The 15119-nt window shown below is 35.7% G+C and overlaps 1 protein-coding gene, 1 long non-coding RNA gene and 1 pseudogene across 2 annotated transcripts; 1 reads left to right on the top strand and 2 right to left on the bottom strand.

The window, feature by feature from the left end:
- The first annotated feature begins 797 nt into the window (after nucleotides 1–797).
- Nucleotides 798–6404, top strand: LOC129298259 (F-box/kelch-repeat protein At1g57790-like). Its single transcript, XM_054936642.1, has 2 exons — nucleotides 798–955; nucleotides 5035–6404. The coding sequence occupies exons 1-2, from the start codon at nucleotides 924–926 to the stop codon at nucleotides 6131–6133; spliced, it is 1131 nt and encodes a 376-aa protein (XP_054792617.1). The 5' UTR covers nucleotides 798–923; the 3' UTR covers nucleotides 6134–6404.
- Nucleotides 6405–9590: 3186 nt separating this feature from the next.
- On the bottom strand, nucleotides 9591–13111 carry LOC129298260 (heterogeneous nuclear ribonucleoprotein Q-like; annotated as a pseudogene).
- A 1331-nt stretch (nucleotides 13112–14442) lies between these two features.
- On the bottom strand, nucleotides 14443–15008 carry LOC129298258 (uncharacterized). The gene is made up of 2 exons (XR_008590322.1): nucleotides 14895–15008; nucleotides 14443–14820 (listed from the first exon to the last, which is right to left on the bottom strand). It is a non-coding gene; the product is annotated as an uncharacterized LOC129298258 (long non-coding RNA).
- Nucleotides 15009–15119: the final 111 nt, after the last annotated feature.

Below are 15119 nucleotides of genomic sequence, written 5' to 3'. Positions count from 1 at the left end.
TATACTTAAGATATCATAATTAAATTATACCTTATTTTTCAAATTTACTTTTTAAAAGTTTCATCTTGCATCTTAAAATTACTTTCAGTAATATTTTCAAAACATTTTTAGGATATACTTTTATCCTAAAAGTGAGATAATACTTCTCAAATATTAAAAGTGGGTTATCCAAATACACTCTTGGTCTTGCAATAGAAATAATTTCCACCAAATTTTTGTTATTCCCTAGTGCATGAGAGAAGACAAGGCTTCAATTCACGGCAAGTCCCTTTGTTGATGAGAAGCATTTTTTTTATAATTTTTCGCATTTCTTTATAATGATGGATTTTATCTAGGCCAGGGAATTTACATTGTTCATGATTTTGATTGACATGGCTTTTAATAAATTTCATGCTATGTGCAGATGTTTAGGTAAATCAACAATCTCCTGGATGTGGGGCATTTTCATTTGTTTTATAACTTATTATGTAAGTCAGTAGTTAATTATTATGATAATAAGATTATTCTTTTCTCTCTCAATCTTTTTATTATTTGCTGGTAGTGTGAGTCTCATTCTCATACACTAAAGACAACTTTGTCACTCTCTCTGTTTTTTTTTTTTTTTGGCCTGAACAACTTTGTCTCGTACATTTGAAAGTCAAAGAATGAAATATACTTGCCACTCATGAAATGTAAGAGTTTTTCGTCGAACTTCACATTATAATTAGAATATTATATATATATATATATATATAATATATATAATATAATATAATATCCGCCCTAGTTCGCACGTGCTACCGTCACTTCTCTCGCCTCTTAATACATGCCTTCTCCGTGGAATCCCAGTTCTCGAGTCTTTACCTCTCTGCGCGTTCTCTCTCGTTCTCTCTCTAACACTCCTTGTCTTGAGAGCAACTTCGTTGGCTAATTCAGTTCGCATAATGTCGGGGAAAAGGAGGAGGAAGTTGAAATCGTAAGCACTGCTTTATTTAGTTGAAAAATTAATTTTCCTTGTTATTAGGATATATTTATCTGAGAATTCAGTGCTGGATCAGTATGGATTTGTTGGGGCTGCCCGTTTACTTTTGTTAAATTATTGTTTTTGAGTCTGAATTTCATAAATTTGGCGCATGACTTCATCTTGAAATGGACTTAGTTTATGATCGTGACTGCTCTAGGGTTTATAATTTAGATCATTGCTAAATTCTGAAATTTTTGTTCACGAATGGGTTGCTGCAGTTTGAATTATTGATTATTGAAGTCTTTGTAACTATGATGTATCTTCTAAACAATTAACTATTATTGTGCTTAGCTTTTACTAAACTGGAATGGCTTCAGGCCCTGTACATTTAACCCTTACAAGTAATAGTGATTCTTAGATGGTATTATGTTTTGTTCTTTTCCCGTTTAGTATCATTTAAACCTTACTCTAGCCTTTGTTTTCGTGAATTTAAATGTTGGAGTTAGCTAAACCGTTGATTTGGAGATGTGTTAGTGTCATTTACTCCTCTTCCTGACGTTGTATTATTAGCGTTCTTCTAGATCATATGATGAGCTTTAAGCTTATGTTTGGTGTACAGAATCTTTAGGTGGACAAGAGAGAGAGAGGACATGATATGAAATGACTCATACCCTTGTATACAAAACAACAACAACAACAACAACAACAAGCCTTTATCCCACTAGGTGGGGTCGGCTACATGGATTGCAAGACGCCATTGTGCTCTATCATTTATTAAGCTTTTAGAAATTATTAATTAAGAGATCACGTTCAACAACTTCCAAGAGTGTTCTCTTAGGCCTTCCTCTACCTCTCTTAATCGGACTCAAAGTTATATGTTCCACTCTTCTCACTGGTGCCTCCCTTGGTCTTCTTTGTACATGCCCAAACCATCTCAACCGATTTTCTACCATTTTTTCCTCAATAGGTGCCACCCTCACTTTTTCACGTATGTGCTCATTTCGAATTTTATCTTTACGTGTATGTCCGCACATCCATCGTAACATTCTCATCTCTGCTACTCCAACTTTATGCTCTTGCTGTCCCGTTAGAGCCCAACATTCACTACTATATAACATTGCCGGTCTGATAGCAGTACGATAAAACTTTCCTTTAAGTTTATTAGGCACCTTACGGTCACAAATAACTCCTTTAGCTTTTCTCCAATTAAACCACCCAGCTTGAATTCTATGTGAAATATCTCCACTGATTTCGCCATCATTTGGATAATGGCTCCCAAATATCTAAACTTTTCCACTTGAGGTATAATTTGATCTCCCAATTTCACTTCCAAATTATTTTCGAATAGTCCTTTATCAATTTACAATATAAATATTCCGTCTTACTTCTACTCAGACGAAAACCTTTCGACTCCAATGTCCTCCTCCATAACTCAAGTTTGCAATTAACCTCTTCTCTTGTCTCTGCTATAAGAACTATATCATCCGCGAAGAGCATACATTTCGGGATTTCCTCTTGAATATGTTCCGTCAAAACATTTAAAATCAAGTTGAACAAATAAGGACTCAGAGATGATCCCTGATGTAGCCCAATCTTTATAGGAAAATCCTTTGTTTGACCACTAGGCGTTCTTATACTAGTTTTTACCCCCTCATACATATCTTGTATGGCTTTAATATAAGCAATCCGTACTCCCTTTTTTTCCAACGCTTTCCAAAGCACTTCTCTTGGTATACGGTCATAAGCTTTTTCCAAATCAATAAAAACCATGTGTAGATCTTTATCTTTACAACGATACTTTTCCATTAATCCCCTTAGTAGATAAATCGCCTCTGTAGTTGATCTACCTGGCATAAAACCAAATTGATTCTCAGAAATACTTGTCTCCAATCTCAACCTGTGCTCAATTACTTTCTCCCACAATTTCATTGTGTGGCTCATGAGTTTAATCCCTCTATAGTTAGTACAATTCTGAATATCTCCTTTATTTTTATAAATAGGAATTAATGTACTTCTCCTCCACTCATCAGGCATTTTCTTGGACCGTAAAATCACATTAAATAACTTAGTTAACCATCTCACCCCTTCTTCACCTAAACATTTCCACGCTTCGATAGATATACAATCAGGTCCGTTAGCTCTACCATTTGCCATTTTCTTAAGAGCTTCCTTTACCTCCTTATCACGTATTTTTCGATAGAATGACAAATTTTGTTCTCCTTCACCAGTTACTAAATCCTCCAAGTTACTAGATGAATCCTCTCCATCATTGAAAAGTTTAGAAAAATAAGTCTCCCATCTATTTTTAATTTCATCATCTGTAACTAAAATTCTTCCCTCTTCATCCTTAATACACCTTACCTGTTCTAGATCTCTTGATTTTCTTTCCCTACTCTTGGCAATCTTATAAATATTTTGCTCTCCTTCCTTCGTCTCAAGGTTCTTATAAAATTCTTCAAAAGCTTTAGAACGAGCTTCACCCACAGCTCTCTTAGTTTCCTTCTTAGCCATACGGTACCTCTCCCAATTTTCCTCATTGTTACACAAATGTATGGCTTTAAAACAGTTCTTCTTATACTTGATTTTGTCCTGTACACTATTATTCCACCACCAAGACTCCTTATCTCTCGGACCAGACCTTTCGATTCTCCCAAAACTACTTTTGCAACCTCCCGTATCTTTTTAGCCATATCCTCCCATATGATGTTAGCACTTCCCTGAGAATCCCAAATTCCTTTATCCAAAAGATTTCGCTTGAAAATATCTTGCTTCTCACCTTTTAATTGCCACCACCTAATCCTTGGTGTTACTACTTGTCGACGTTTTTGGATTTTACTCATAATACACACATCAAGGACTAGGACCCTATGTTGTGTCGTTACAGCATCTCCAGGGATCACCTTACAATTTTTACAAAGTTTTCTATCTGTGTTCCTAACCAAAAGAAAATCAATCTGCGACCTTGAGGCTCCACTTTTGTAGGTGATGAGATGCTCATCTCTCTTCTTGAAACAAGTGTTGGCAATCTTAAAATCATACGCCAATGAGAAATCAAGAAGAGTTTGCCCTTCATTGTTTAGCTCTCCAAAACCAAAACCACCATGCACCCTCGCATACTGACCAGCTTCCCTCCCGACATGCCCATTAAAGTCTCCTCCAATAAAAATCTTTTCACTCTGTGGTATGTGTCGAATCAACCCCTCCAGATCCTCCCAAAATAATTCCTTAAGACTGGCTTCTATCCCGACTTGCGGCGCATAAGCGCTAACAATATTAACAGTCTCACGTCCAATTATCATTTTTAAAGAAATAATTCTGTCTCCAATTCTGCTAACTTCTACAACGTTCTTCTTCCACTCCTTATCTATAATGATGCCTACTCCATTGCGTGCACTTACTTTTCCTGTATACCAAAGTTTGAAACCTTGAATATCCTTAGCTTCTTCTCCACGCCATTTTGTTTCTTGCAAGCAAAGGATATTGATTTTCCTTTGAATCATAACCCCTACAACCTCTACAGATTTACAATTTAATGTCCCAACATTCCAAGTACCAAATCTAATTTTGCTCTTATGGACTAACTTCTTTAGCCGCGTGCGTCCAAAATGACGCGGTAGCCCTTGCTCATTTAACACTACATCCGGGCGCCGATGCAGCGGCTCTAACTCACTTATCACTGTACTCGAGCCATGCAGCGCGTTACTTACGGGCAACGACCTAGCATTAACATTATAACGTCTATTGTCCATGTTCATGATAGATTCAACAAATTTTTACATTGGCTGTTGATGGCCTAACACAACCCTCCTCCTTTACCCGGGCTTGGGACCGGCTATAAACATAGGCGGAGTTACCCTTGTATACAACAACGTAATAAAAAGGATTGGTACTATTAATTAAGTAATATTAACATGATATAGTAGATACTGTATTAAAAAAAAAAAAACGAGATTCATCTTTATCTGCATCTTTGTTGGGTGGAGAACTGTTTGAATCTAGGTTTTAGTAGTTTTATGCTTGTTGTATCTAAGGATATTCACTGAATCTGTTCTATTTTTAATCTGTCACTGATCGGCAATTGTATTCTTTAGGTTAAGTGATACTATTGCAGACAACAGAAGAGCAGCAAATGAGGTGAAAAACGAACATTTGGAGCTGCAAAATTGGTCTGATCTTCCTGCGCATCTCTTAGAATTGATTTTGTCCCAGCTGGCCCTAGAAGATAATGTACATGCGTCTGCCGTTTGCAAGAGTTGGCATTCTGTTGCTACCGCTGTTCGTGTTGTGAATCAATCCCCATGGCTCATGTACTTTCCAAAATTTGGCAGCTGGTATGATTTCTATGACCCTGTGCAGCGCAAGACCCATTCCCTTGAGTTGCCAGAGTTAACTGGCTCTAGAGTGTGTTATACAAAAGATGGTTGGTTACTACTTTACCGACCCAGAACACACCGGGTGTTTTTCTTTAATCCTTTTTCACGGGAGATAATCAAACTGCCAAGATTTGAGATGACATACCAGATAGTTGCCTTTTCCTGTGCTCCAACATCTCCCAGCTGTGTTCTGTTTACTGTTAAGCATGTTAGTCCTACCGTTGTGGCTATTAGCACTTGTTTTCCTGGGGCAACAGAATGGACTACTGTCAATTACCAGAACCGTTTGCCCTTTGTCAGTAGCATTTGGAATAAGCTTGTCTATTGTGATGGACTTTTTTATTGTCTGAGCCTTACAGGTTGGCTAGGGGTTTTTGACCCAGGTGAATGTACATGGAATGTTCTATCGGTACCTCCACCCAAATGCCCAGAGAAATTCTTTGCCAAAAATTGGTGGAAGGGGAAATTTATGACAGAGCACCAAGGAGATATAATAGTTATCTATACTTGTTCTAGTGAAAACCCAATTATTTTTAAGTTAGATCGGGAACTTCTGGAGTGGGAAGAGATGAAAACACTTGAGGGAGTAACTCTTTTTGCTAGCTTCCTGTCATCTCATTCAAGGACTGATCTCCCTGGAATAATGAGAAACCACGTCTACTTCTCTAAAGTTCGTTTTTATGGAAAACGCTGCATATCATTCTCTCTTGATGACTGTAGATACTATCCTCATAAGCAGTATCATGACTGGGGAGAACAAGACCCTTTTGAGAACATTTGGATCGAACCACCAAAGGACTTCTCAGCCTTCACATGAGGAGTATCAATGAAATTAGTATGTCCAAAAGTATATGTATAGACTTGATTATGACTAAATCTCAATCACTTACAATAACTTGGATACATGTTTTGATATTTATGCATATTTACTTTAGGTTTCATGTGTTGGTATTAATTTCAAGTTGTATTCGATTATTAATGCTCTCTCCCGACATTTTAACTGCAAACTTCTTGTCTGTTTCCAATTCAGTATTTTGTTCCTGACAATTCTATATGGTGTAATATGATCGTGATTGATGTCTGTATAAGAGAGGTGGTTATTTTTATCCAAAATGATGGAGGACTGATGTGAGATGGTAAACCTTGAAACAGGTCTTAATCGATTTGATGACCTTGATCAAAGGTCATCTGTAAATTTTCGGTACTAATTTAGACTCAAAGCAAGTCAATTCGCTTGTATTTAGCCTTCAGAAGTGCTGCAAGATTCCTGTTTAAAATCCGTGTAATGTATATAATGTTAGAACGAAAGCTTTGAAGGCTGGTTTTAATAAGAAACTTTCTTCATGCAAAACACAAAGCTGAAAAGTGAAAACCATACGAGAAATAACGACGGAGAACCAAGTCCGGGAGGACTGTTGAGGGCATTATGGATGATGATGGCGGCATCAAAGTTGCACAAGTAAATGGCGCACAATCCGCCTGGAAAGCCTTGTTGTCTGAGCGCAGCCAACTTATATTTTTAAGTTGAAGAAAAGATGTCAGGGACTGCAATGTTACTTGATTTTTGACTCTTAGCTGTTCTCGTTTCTTTCTACAGTATATCAGTCTCGTGTATGAGTATTTGCTAAAAAACATGGTGGGTCCAGCTTGCATTTTACCGTTGATCCGCGCCAGCTATGCTTGACCTTTTTTGATGGTTAAGTGGTCATCAAGCTGTTCTTCAGATTTAGATGATGTCCGTATAGAGCTTATATAAGTAGTTTCCAGATTTTCCGTTGATCTTATCAGTGCTATTTGCTAATGGAGACTCGGTTTCCTGAAGCTCAAGCGTCTTTCACTGTTGGTTGGCATACTCTTTTTTACCTTGTCTAGTTATCATGTACGCACATTGTTCTTCCGCATTAATGCATTCTCTTTGTTCCGGTTGCATTTTATGACGTTTTTATTAAGAATGTTCACCTTGTACTTGTTCTGATTGATTTAATTTTGTTTTAGTCATATTAGGATGGGTCCTGACCCAAAGATAATCGAGACTGAACTTTGCAGGACGGGATAATAAAGTAGTTTAAAACGGAATGGGATCTGAAATTACTCACAGGATATCTCAACCTGAATATTATATAGATACACACACATATATGTATATATATTATTTTTTTAAAAAAATATACATCAAATATATTAATATAATTTATATTTATATTAATTATAGTTTCAATACTTGTTATTCTTATTTAAAATTAAATTTTTTTATATTAATAATAATATCTTTTTTATAATATATTAATTATTTTAATATAATTTATTCTTATATCTACCTATTTAATAATTTTTATTTATATCGTATTTCTTGTCTTATTTTAAAAACAATCTCTAGCTTAACATATTTCAAATAAAGAAAAAGAACAATAACTTGATGTTGTGTCAGGCTTGTTTGTCGTTGTTGCTCTTATAGCCTATAAATCACTTATAAGTACTATTATAATGTGTTATGTATCATGTATACTTGACTTTAATTTGTACATTTATAGTTGTGATTGATATAATTCAATAATTGTTATGATTTATGTACTTATATTGTTTTAGTTTTAAACTTAATAAGTTATGTGATTTAAAATTTTAATTAATAAATGTTACTTGCTCCGTTCAAAAATGTAAAGCATTTCCAATCGAATCTCACTCTCAATAAAGTAGTTACCTATTGTCAAACTAATTCTATCTTTTGATTCTTTTCATATTTACCTCTATTAAACACCCTATTATAAATATAAAATTATTATTAATAGGGACACTTTAAAAAAAAAGGTAATAATTACACTTCGAAGGACTTAAATTGTCTTACATTTTTAACATCCAATTCTTCAAAAAATGCCTTAAATTTTTTAATAGAGAAAGTTTTATTTAGACTTTTCTCCAATATTGTTTGCTTTATCAGGACAGTAGGATGTTCTAATTTTATCCTGATTTCATCCTAATTCTTAATGAAACGAAGGATAAAAATTCAGTTTTAATAATTTTTTGAGACGGGACATAAAATAAGAGTGTTTTGGTTCCATCCTTTTGTGTGAACACTCTTAATTTCTATATCTAAATGCGCCATTGCAATTTAGACTCTAGTTTTGTTGGCCCAAAAAACAAACTAATTTTTATGTATTCTCTCAGTCCAAACCTGAACAAGAAACTTAAATCTCTTGAACGATTTTGTTCACACGTCATATAATAGCAGTTTCTGAGTAACTTGACTTTGCTCCGCTGACACTCCCCGCCTCCGCAGCTCTTCTGCCTTTTGGAAAAAATCTGAAGATTTAATGTTTTATTTTTTTTATTTTATATTTATCAAAATAAAAATTATTAAAATTTTTTAATAAATATGATCATATGTCCAAACAATTCAGATTTAATATGAATGATTTATACTTATAAAAAATGTAATAAATCTAATCATTTAGATTTAATATTGATAATCTAAATTTTAAAATTTTTTTAATAAATTTAATTATCAGTTTGGGCAGTTTAGATTTAGTATTAATGATATAAATTTAATATTAAAATTTATAAAATTATAAAAAAATGTAATATTAAATCCACGCTATCCCAAATATATTTAGATAATCAATTCGTAAAAATAATAAAATTTTAAATATTAAATTTAGATCATTTATATTAAACTTGAACAATTGTAATTACATTTATTAAAAAAATTATTTTTTATTTCAATAAATATAAAATAAAAATAACCAAAATGTAGTTAAGCTACAGTGTGTCAGCGGAGCCAAGCCAAGTCCATTCAACCGCTGGACGCCATTGAAACTGAGTAGTCTCTTAAGTTGTTTTCTTATATTTTGTTTTATTTTCGTTTCAATTTTATGGTTATAAATATAAAGAGAATAATAGTTATGTCCTAAAATTTAAATTTAATGACAAATAATTTCCCAAAAATTCTTAATTTAGATAGTTGCAAATACAATAATTTCAATTGTAAATTATGATAGGTTTACAAGTTCTGTATTTACAATTATCTGTAAAAATTTTAGTTGAAATGTTGAAACTTAATTGTCATTTTGCTATCTATTCATCTATATATATATATATATATATTTATATATATAATTTAAAGAAAATATAATTTTTATCACTTAAATTTTCTTGAATTATTAGTTTAGTTTTTTAATTTTGATTCAGAATAATTAATAATTTCTTGACTTGAAATAACCCAACTTCCATAAATTCTTAACTTACATTTCAAGTCAAAATTCAAAAGCCAGAATCGATAATTGAAAGAAAATTTGAGAATTAAAAATTATTTTTTTGCCTAAATTTAACTTCAACAACATATAATAAAAAATGTAGTAGTTTTTAAAGTTGTAAAAAAAAAAAAACATAATTTCGGCTTAATGATCAAAAGACACCCTTAACCCTGTCAATAGTAGTCTCAGATCATCCCGCACATTGTTCAGTTCTATTTTTTCCTTACAGCCGTTGCGAGCAAAAATGAAGAAGTTAGAAGTTAATATTTACCCCGAGAAAAACATACATGTATGGAATTGCTACAGACCAGAGCTAAATTTTGATCAGCCTGCAACAAGTTGAGTTTTCCAGTGGAGGAGGAAACCAGTAGGGAAGCCTCAAGTTCGTAGAAGGGAAGTTAATCATGTTAGTAGGGATGATATCGGCTCCAATTCTTATCATCACCGCGTCTCCCACCACTGGAGCTGCCACCTCTCCTGCCACCACGGGATGGCGATGCACCAGAATGCTGTTGCAATCCTGACTGTTGCCTACAGCCAGAAACAAGGAATCTCCATTATAATCAATTTGCTGAACAAGAAACAAAGCTAATGAAAGACCCTGCTATAAACGAGTACAAGTGAGCTGAACATCTTCGGCCAAATAAACAAGTGAATCCAAACCAAGAAAATGACACTCACAATACATATCCAATCCTTCCATCAGGTAAGAGCATAGGCATCATTGCGATACCAGCAGAAGCCGCTCCCCTACCATACACCAACGGCTGCAAAATCAGGCGTAACTTCTATCTCAGCAACAGTAATACAGAGCCAAACAAACGGGGCCAATCAAAAGGGCACTGATCCAAATTGATCATAATTTATTGATTAGTGATGTGCAGTTCACTCAGGCAGAGATCGGTTTTTATTTTTGAGGTGAAGGGTAGAGACAGTATTTTGAAGATAAAAATCCCATCCACCCACAGATGTCAGTAATACACAACAAAGATAAGCTTAAAGCATGAAAAAGTGCAACTTACTTGTGTAAAGCTAGCCGCACCACATCCTGAACCCGAAGCACCATAGGCACCTCCAAATAAACCATAGCCAAGTTGTGGTGGATAAGTTGGAAGTACAATTGAGTTCTGTGAAACTGGTGTCCTAGACGACTTCTGATCTGCTTGTGGTTTTGCAAACGAACACTCCAAAACTTGGCCTGTCAAAGCCAAAAATTGTAATATCCTCACCCACACTGTTGTTTGAGAAAACTAGGGAGTGGAGAAAGAAGATGTACCGTCAATTTCATACTTCTCGGCATCCTCCAACGACTTCTTGGCAGATGACCTCTCAGCAAAGTAAACAAAACCAAATCTGCTCCTTTCATGTCCAGCTTTAGCAGGAGGGAGTACCACTTTTGTTATCTTTCCATGATGCTCAAACAACTCCTTAAGGCGATCCTGAGTAATGTTTTCTGGCAGATTCTTTACATACACTGCCTTTACCTGCATCAAGCAACAGCCATCAGTCAAACAGCTTTCAGAAGTATGTATAACTTAGTTCATCGATAGGCTAAAATTGACAAGAATTTCCGTGGGAAGGCCATTAAAACAATATAAATAGCAAACTGAGTCTTTTCATCAACCAACAAGAGGCCAAAATTAGCATCATTAAAAAAAAGGAAGGGATATAAACATACAAGAGTTTGCTAAACCAGAAAAATGAGTGCACCTCTGACAGAGTAAAAAACAAACGGGATTATCTTTGTTAAGGAAACCATCCAATATGAACATCTATATAGATGTAGGACGACAGGAACAGTAACATAAAATAACCTAGAAACAATTTTATCACGGAATTTCTAAAGGCAATCACATAATAAATTTTAAAATTATAAGCACAAAATAGATTACCTGGGAGGCTGCAGATGATTCAGCATTCTTAGGTTCAGCCCACTTTACTGTCGGAGCATTGTCGTCAAGTTTAAATTTTGGGTTGGACATCTTCTGCCATGAATATTCTGCACATGCATGATTGTAATACTCAATAAAAGCAAACCCGCGATTACGATCTGAATTCTTTGTTTCCTGAAACACCAAAACAGCTATGGTTAATAGCTCAATGCACAAAGTGCTATCAGAAACTTCACAATCATGGCAATAAGGGGAAGGAAATTATAAAATATGCAATGGAAATGGTGTCAAAGACCTTCAACAGAGCAACAGAATTGACACCAGGCCCAATTTCTGTAACAGCCTTCCTCAAATCTTGCTCCGTCCAATGTCTAGGAATATTACCAATAAACAACCTACGTTTTTCTTTAGATGCTGAGCATTTTATTTCATTTCCCTGGAACGGAAGTACGTTAAATCAGAGGGTGGTTCCAAAAAACACAGAAGTAAACACTACGGCAATAGCAGTCAGCCCAAAAGAAAAGATTCTAAAATAAGGGGGAAAATGAAAAATAAAAATCAAAACAAAAAGAGGGAGCTATGTCCAAGATCTAATGAACAGAGAGAGAGAGAGAGAGAGAGAGAGGAAACTAAGTTCAGAAAATCGCCTGAAATTTAGACTTGTTCAGCTTCTCAATAGCCTTAGAAGCCATCTCCTTCGTCTTGAAGGTCACAAAAGCATAAACTTTCGTTTCACCAGATTCTTTTCCCCTTATAATCCTAACCTGCACTAAATACGTTAGTTTGAATGAACAGTCAAGAAAGAACTTGGGAGAACTTTGTTTATCTTACCTCAAATACATCTCCCACAGATTGACAGAAGTCCCTCAAATCCTCTTCAGAAGCATTGTGAGGAATGCCACCAAGGTAAACCGCTGATCCATGAGGTGGAAGTTCAAGAAGGTCTGCTAGCTTCCTTTTCTCATGTTCATCCTCAATGTCCGCAACATTTCTATTGCCAGCTCCTTCAGTCTCTTCCTCCCCCCATCCTCATCCTCCTCTTCCCCTTCCACTTCCTCCTGCTCCTCCTCCTCCTCCTCTACTTCTTCATATTCAACTTCTTCCTCCATGGTATCCCCTTCATCATTTTCCCCATCAAAGTCTACCTTCTCTTCAGAATCTGTAGGCTTTTCAAGGTCACCCTGCTTCTCTCGTGACTCTGGATTTTGGTCTTCAACATCACTGCCTCTCATCCCTGGCATTTTTCTAATCTAAAATAGCAAGCTTCAGGGGCAACTGCGAAGGAAGCATTGAAGCCAGAAGCATTGATAGAAGAGAGAATGAAAGTATGGAATGGCGGAAACAACATGAGAGGCCAAATGGAATTACAGAGAAATTTGTAGCATGGCCCAAGGAATTGCAAAGTGATTGATTCTAAATCAAGGCGTAGCATGGTACCGATTGAAAGAGACAGGCAAGAAAGAATTTAGAACAAAAATATGAGGCTTATGATGCCAAATAGGCCAAACAGAGGAAAAAATGAAGTGAATTTCCTGCAATTCCAGCCCGGAAAGTTGCCCAGAAAACAGTGGCCAGTGTAATAGCTTAACTATTTGTCTGGGACATCGCACACAGAGAAAGAGGGGAAAGGAACATGAGAAAGGAATAAGAAATTACGCTACAGAATATAATATGTAAACAGGACAATATACGTAATATATAGAGATCAGAAGTTAAATGCAAAGACTGGGTTATATTTCCAAACCAAAATCTTTCTATAAACATCTCAAAATAAGAATAGTTAAGCCACACAAACTGACACGCACATAGACGCGTGAAAATGAAATATAGACCCCAATTAAGTACTAATAACTGTAACTACCAAACCTGTAAAAAAGGGGACCTAAGCTCGAATCTCTCCTCTTTATGTTCCTTACCTCCTCTTAGAAGGTAAACACTACATGATTAGTTTATTAGAATTCTGATAATTAACAAATTTAGGTTGACATGTGAACAGTTACCCGTACATCGACAGATTGAACACAACTTGTGCCCACCGTCTCCCTTGTCTTAGATTCTCACGCATAAGAATATCTTATACGAAAAGGCATTCGGAAACACTTGTGCTGTAAAATTTGCAGCAGAGTACACAAAGCCCTGAATCAGTCAGGGCCTAACCATATCAACGAGCAATATACTACGTGAAACGTGTTTCATGCTCATAATTAGTTAAAGCAATTGCTTTGTTAACTAATAACAGCATACGACCTACATCAGACAAACTCACGTTCGACACGATAATATTTTTGGCCAGACGCTCGGCACGCTAACTACTGATGCTAAAAATGGCACGCTTAAATATCTAGAAACATCATGAAGAGCTTGAGTACCTAATGCGCAAAACACACAGGATGTCAGCGTCCACCTTCGAATGAGAATAGTGTCGTGTGCCCTACTGATCACGCAAGTTACCAAGAAAGTCGTTGCCATTAGGCGGTCGAATCGGGTCTCTCATTGGGTATTTTGGACCGGGCCTCTTTTTGGTTTCACTCCTCCCCCTTTTTTCGGCTTTTGCCATAAGGGCCTCAGTGCGCTGTCATGCATCTGGTGATTCTGTCTTTTTTATTTCATTTACAACCCTTTCACAAACTGTACCCCAAAAAAACTCCAAAACTCTCTAGTTAGCTACGTGTATTCTCTTACTTGAAACAATCCTATTCAAAACACCATCAGATATTAAATGCAAACATCTCCTCAATCCTCAAAAACTTTTAAAATCGACAAAATGTCCTCCTTACCCTCAGGACATATATTAAGTTTAGGTCCAATCGTTCTTATCTCCATTAGGTAAGATGCACTTTATACTCAATTTTGTTTGCCACGTGACATTGTTTCATTGATCTAGCATTAGACCAAAGCGCTTTAATTATCTCAGGTTGGACCGAGTTCACGTCATAATTTGCAATTTTTTTTAAACAAAATGGCAGCAATAATGAAGAAATCCAAAATTTCTTTTAAATTTGGTCCCATTCATTTCAAAGGAAAGAACAATTTTTTTTTTTTAAAAGTCATTCATAGAACACTAGAGCTCCTACCACAACCACGATTTATGATCTACAGCGTCACCTCTACAGAACTAATATATCACAAAATTGTCAATGGAAAATGGGAAATAAGTTTTCCATTCAGACAGAGTACACAAACAAGTATGTAATTTGTGCACGATATATGGGAGTGGCGCTTCTTGCATCGCAGTCATTATGCCGCAGAACTCTAGAGTCTAGTCAACCCACCAACTACTGCAACATCAGCGCCAGATATATATTCGTCTTCAACAAAGGGGGTCGTTTTCCGTATGGTCAAATTTATCGGAACGCCACCATTGCCTACAAACCACTAACATAAATCTCTAGCAACCGCTATATAAATAGTTCGTACAAAATATAACAAGACTGAGTACCTCCAGAGATCATGTCCTGCTCCATACAAATCGCGGCCGTAATGAGAACCCAACAACTCCAGAAGCACAAATCGCCAATTTCTTGAGGGATTATTCGGGTCACCTGATGACTCAATAACTATCTCGGTGCCTATCAGCAAGCAAAGTGCACAAGGCAGATGAAACAAAAGGATTTATGTCAATGAGAAATCAAGAAATAAAATAGTTAAGAGTATTTAATTTGTT

Source organism: Prosopis cineraria, unplaced genomic scaffold (assembly GCF_029017545.1).
Source record: "Prosopis cineraria cultivar Desert tree isolate PC_DT_omini unplaced genomic scaffold, ASM2901754v1 PC757, whole genome shotgun sequence".
Lineage (NCBI taxonomy): Eukaryota > Viridiplantae > Streptophyta > Magnoliopsida > Fabales > Fabaceae > Prosopis > Prosopis cineraria.
Note: the sequence above shows the minus strand (reverse complement) of the source record. Positions and strands in the feature narration are given on the sequence as shown.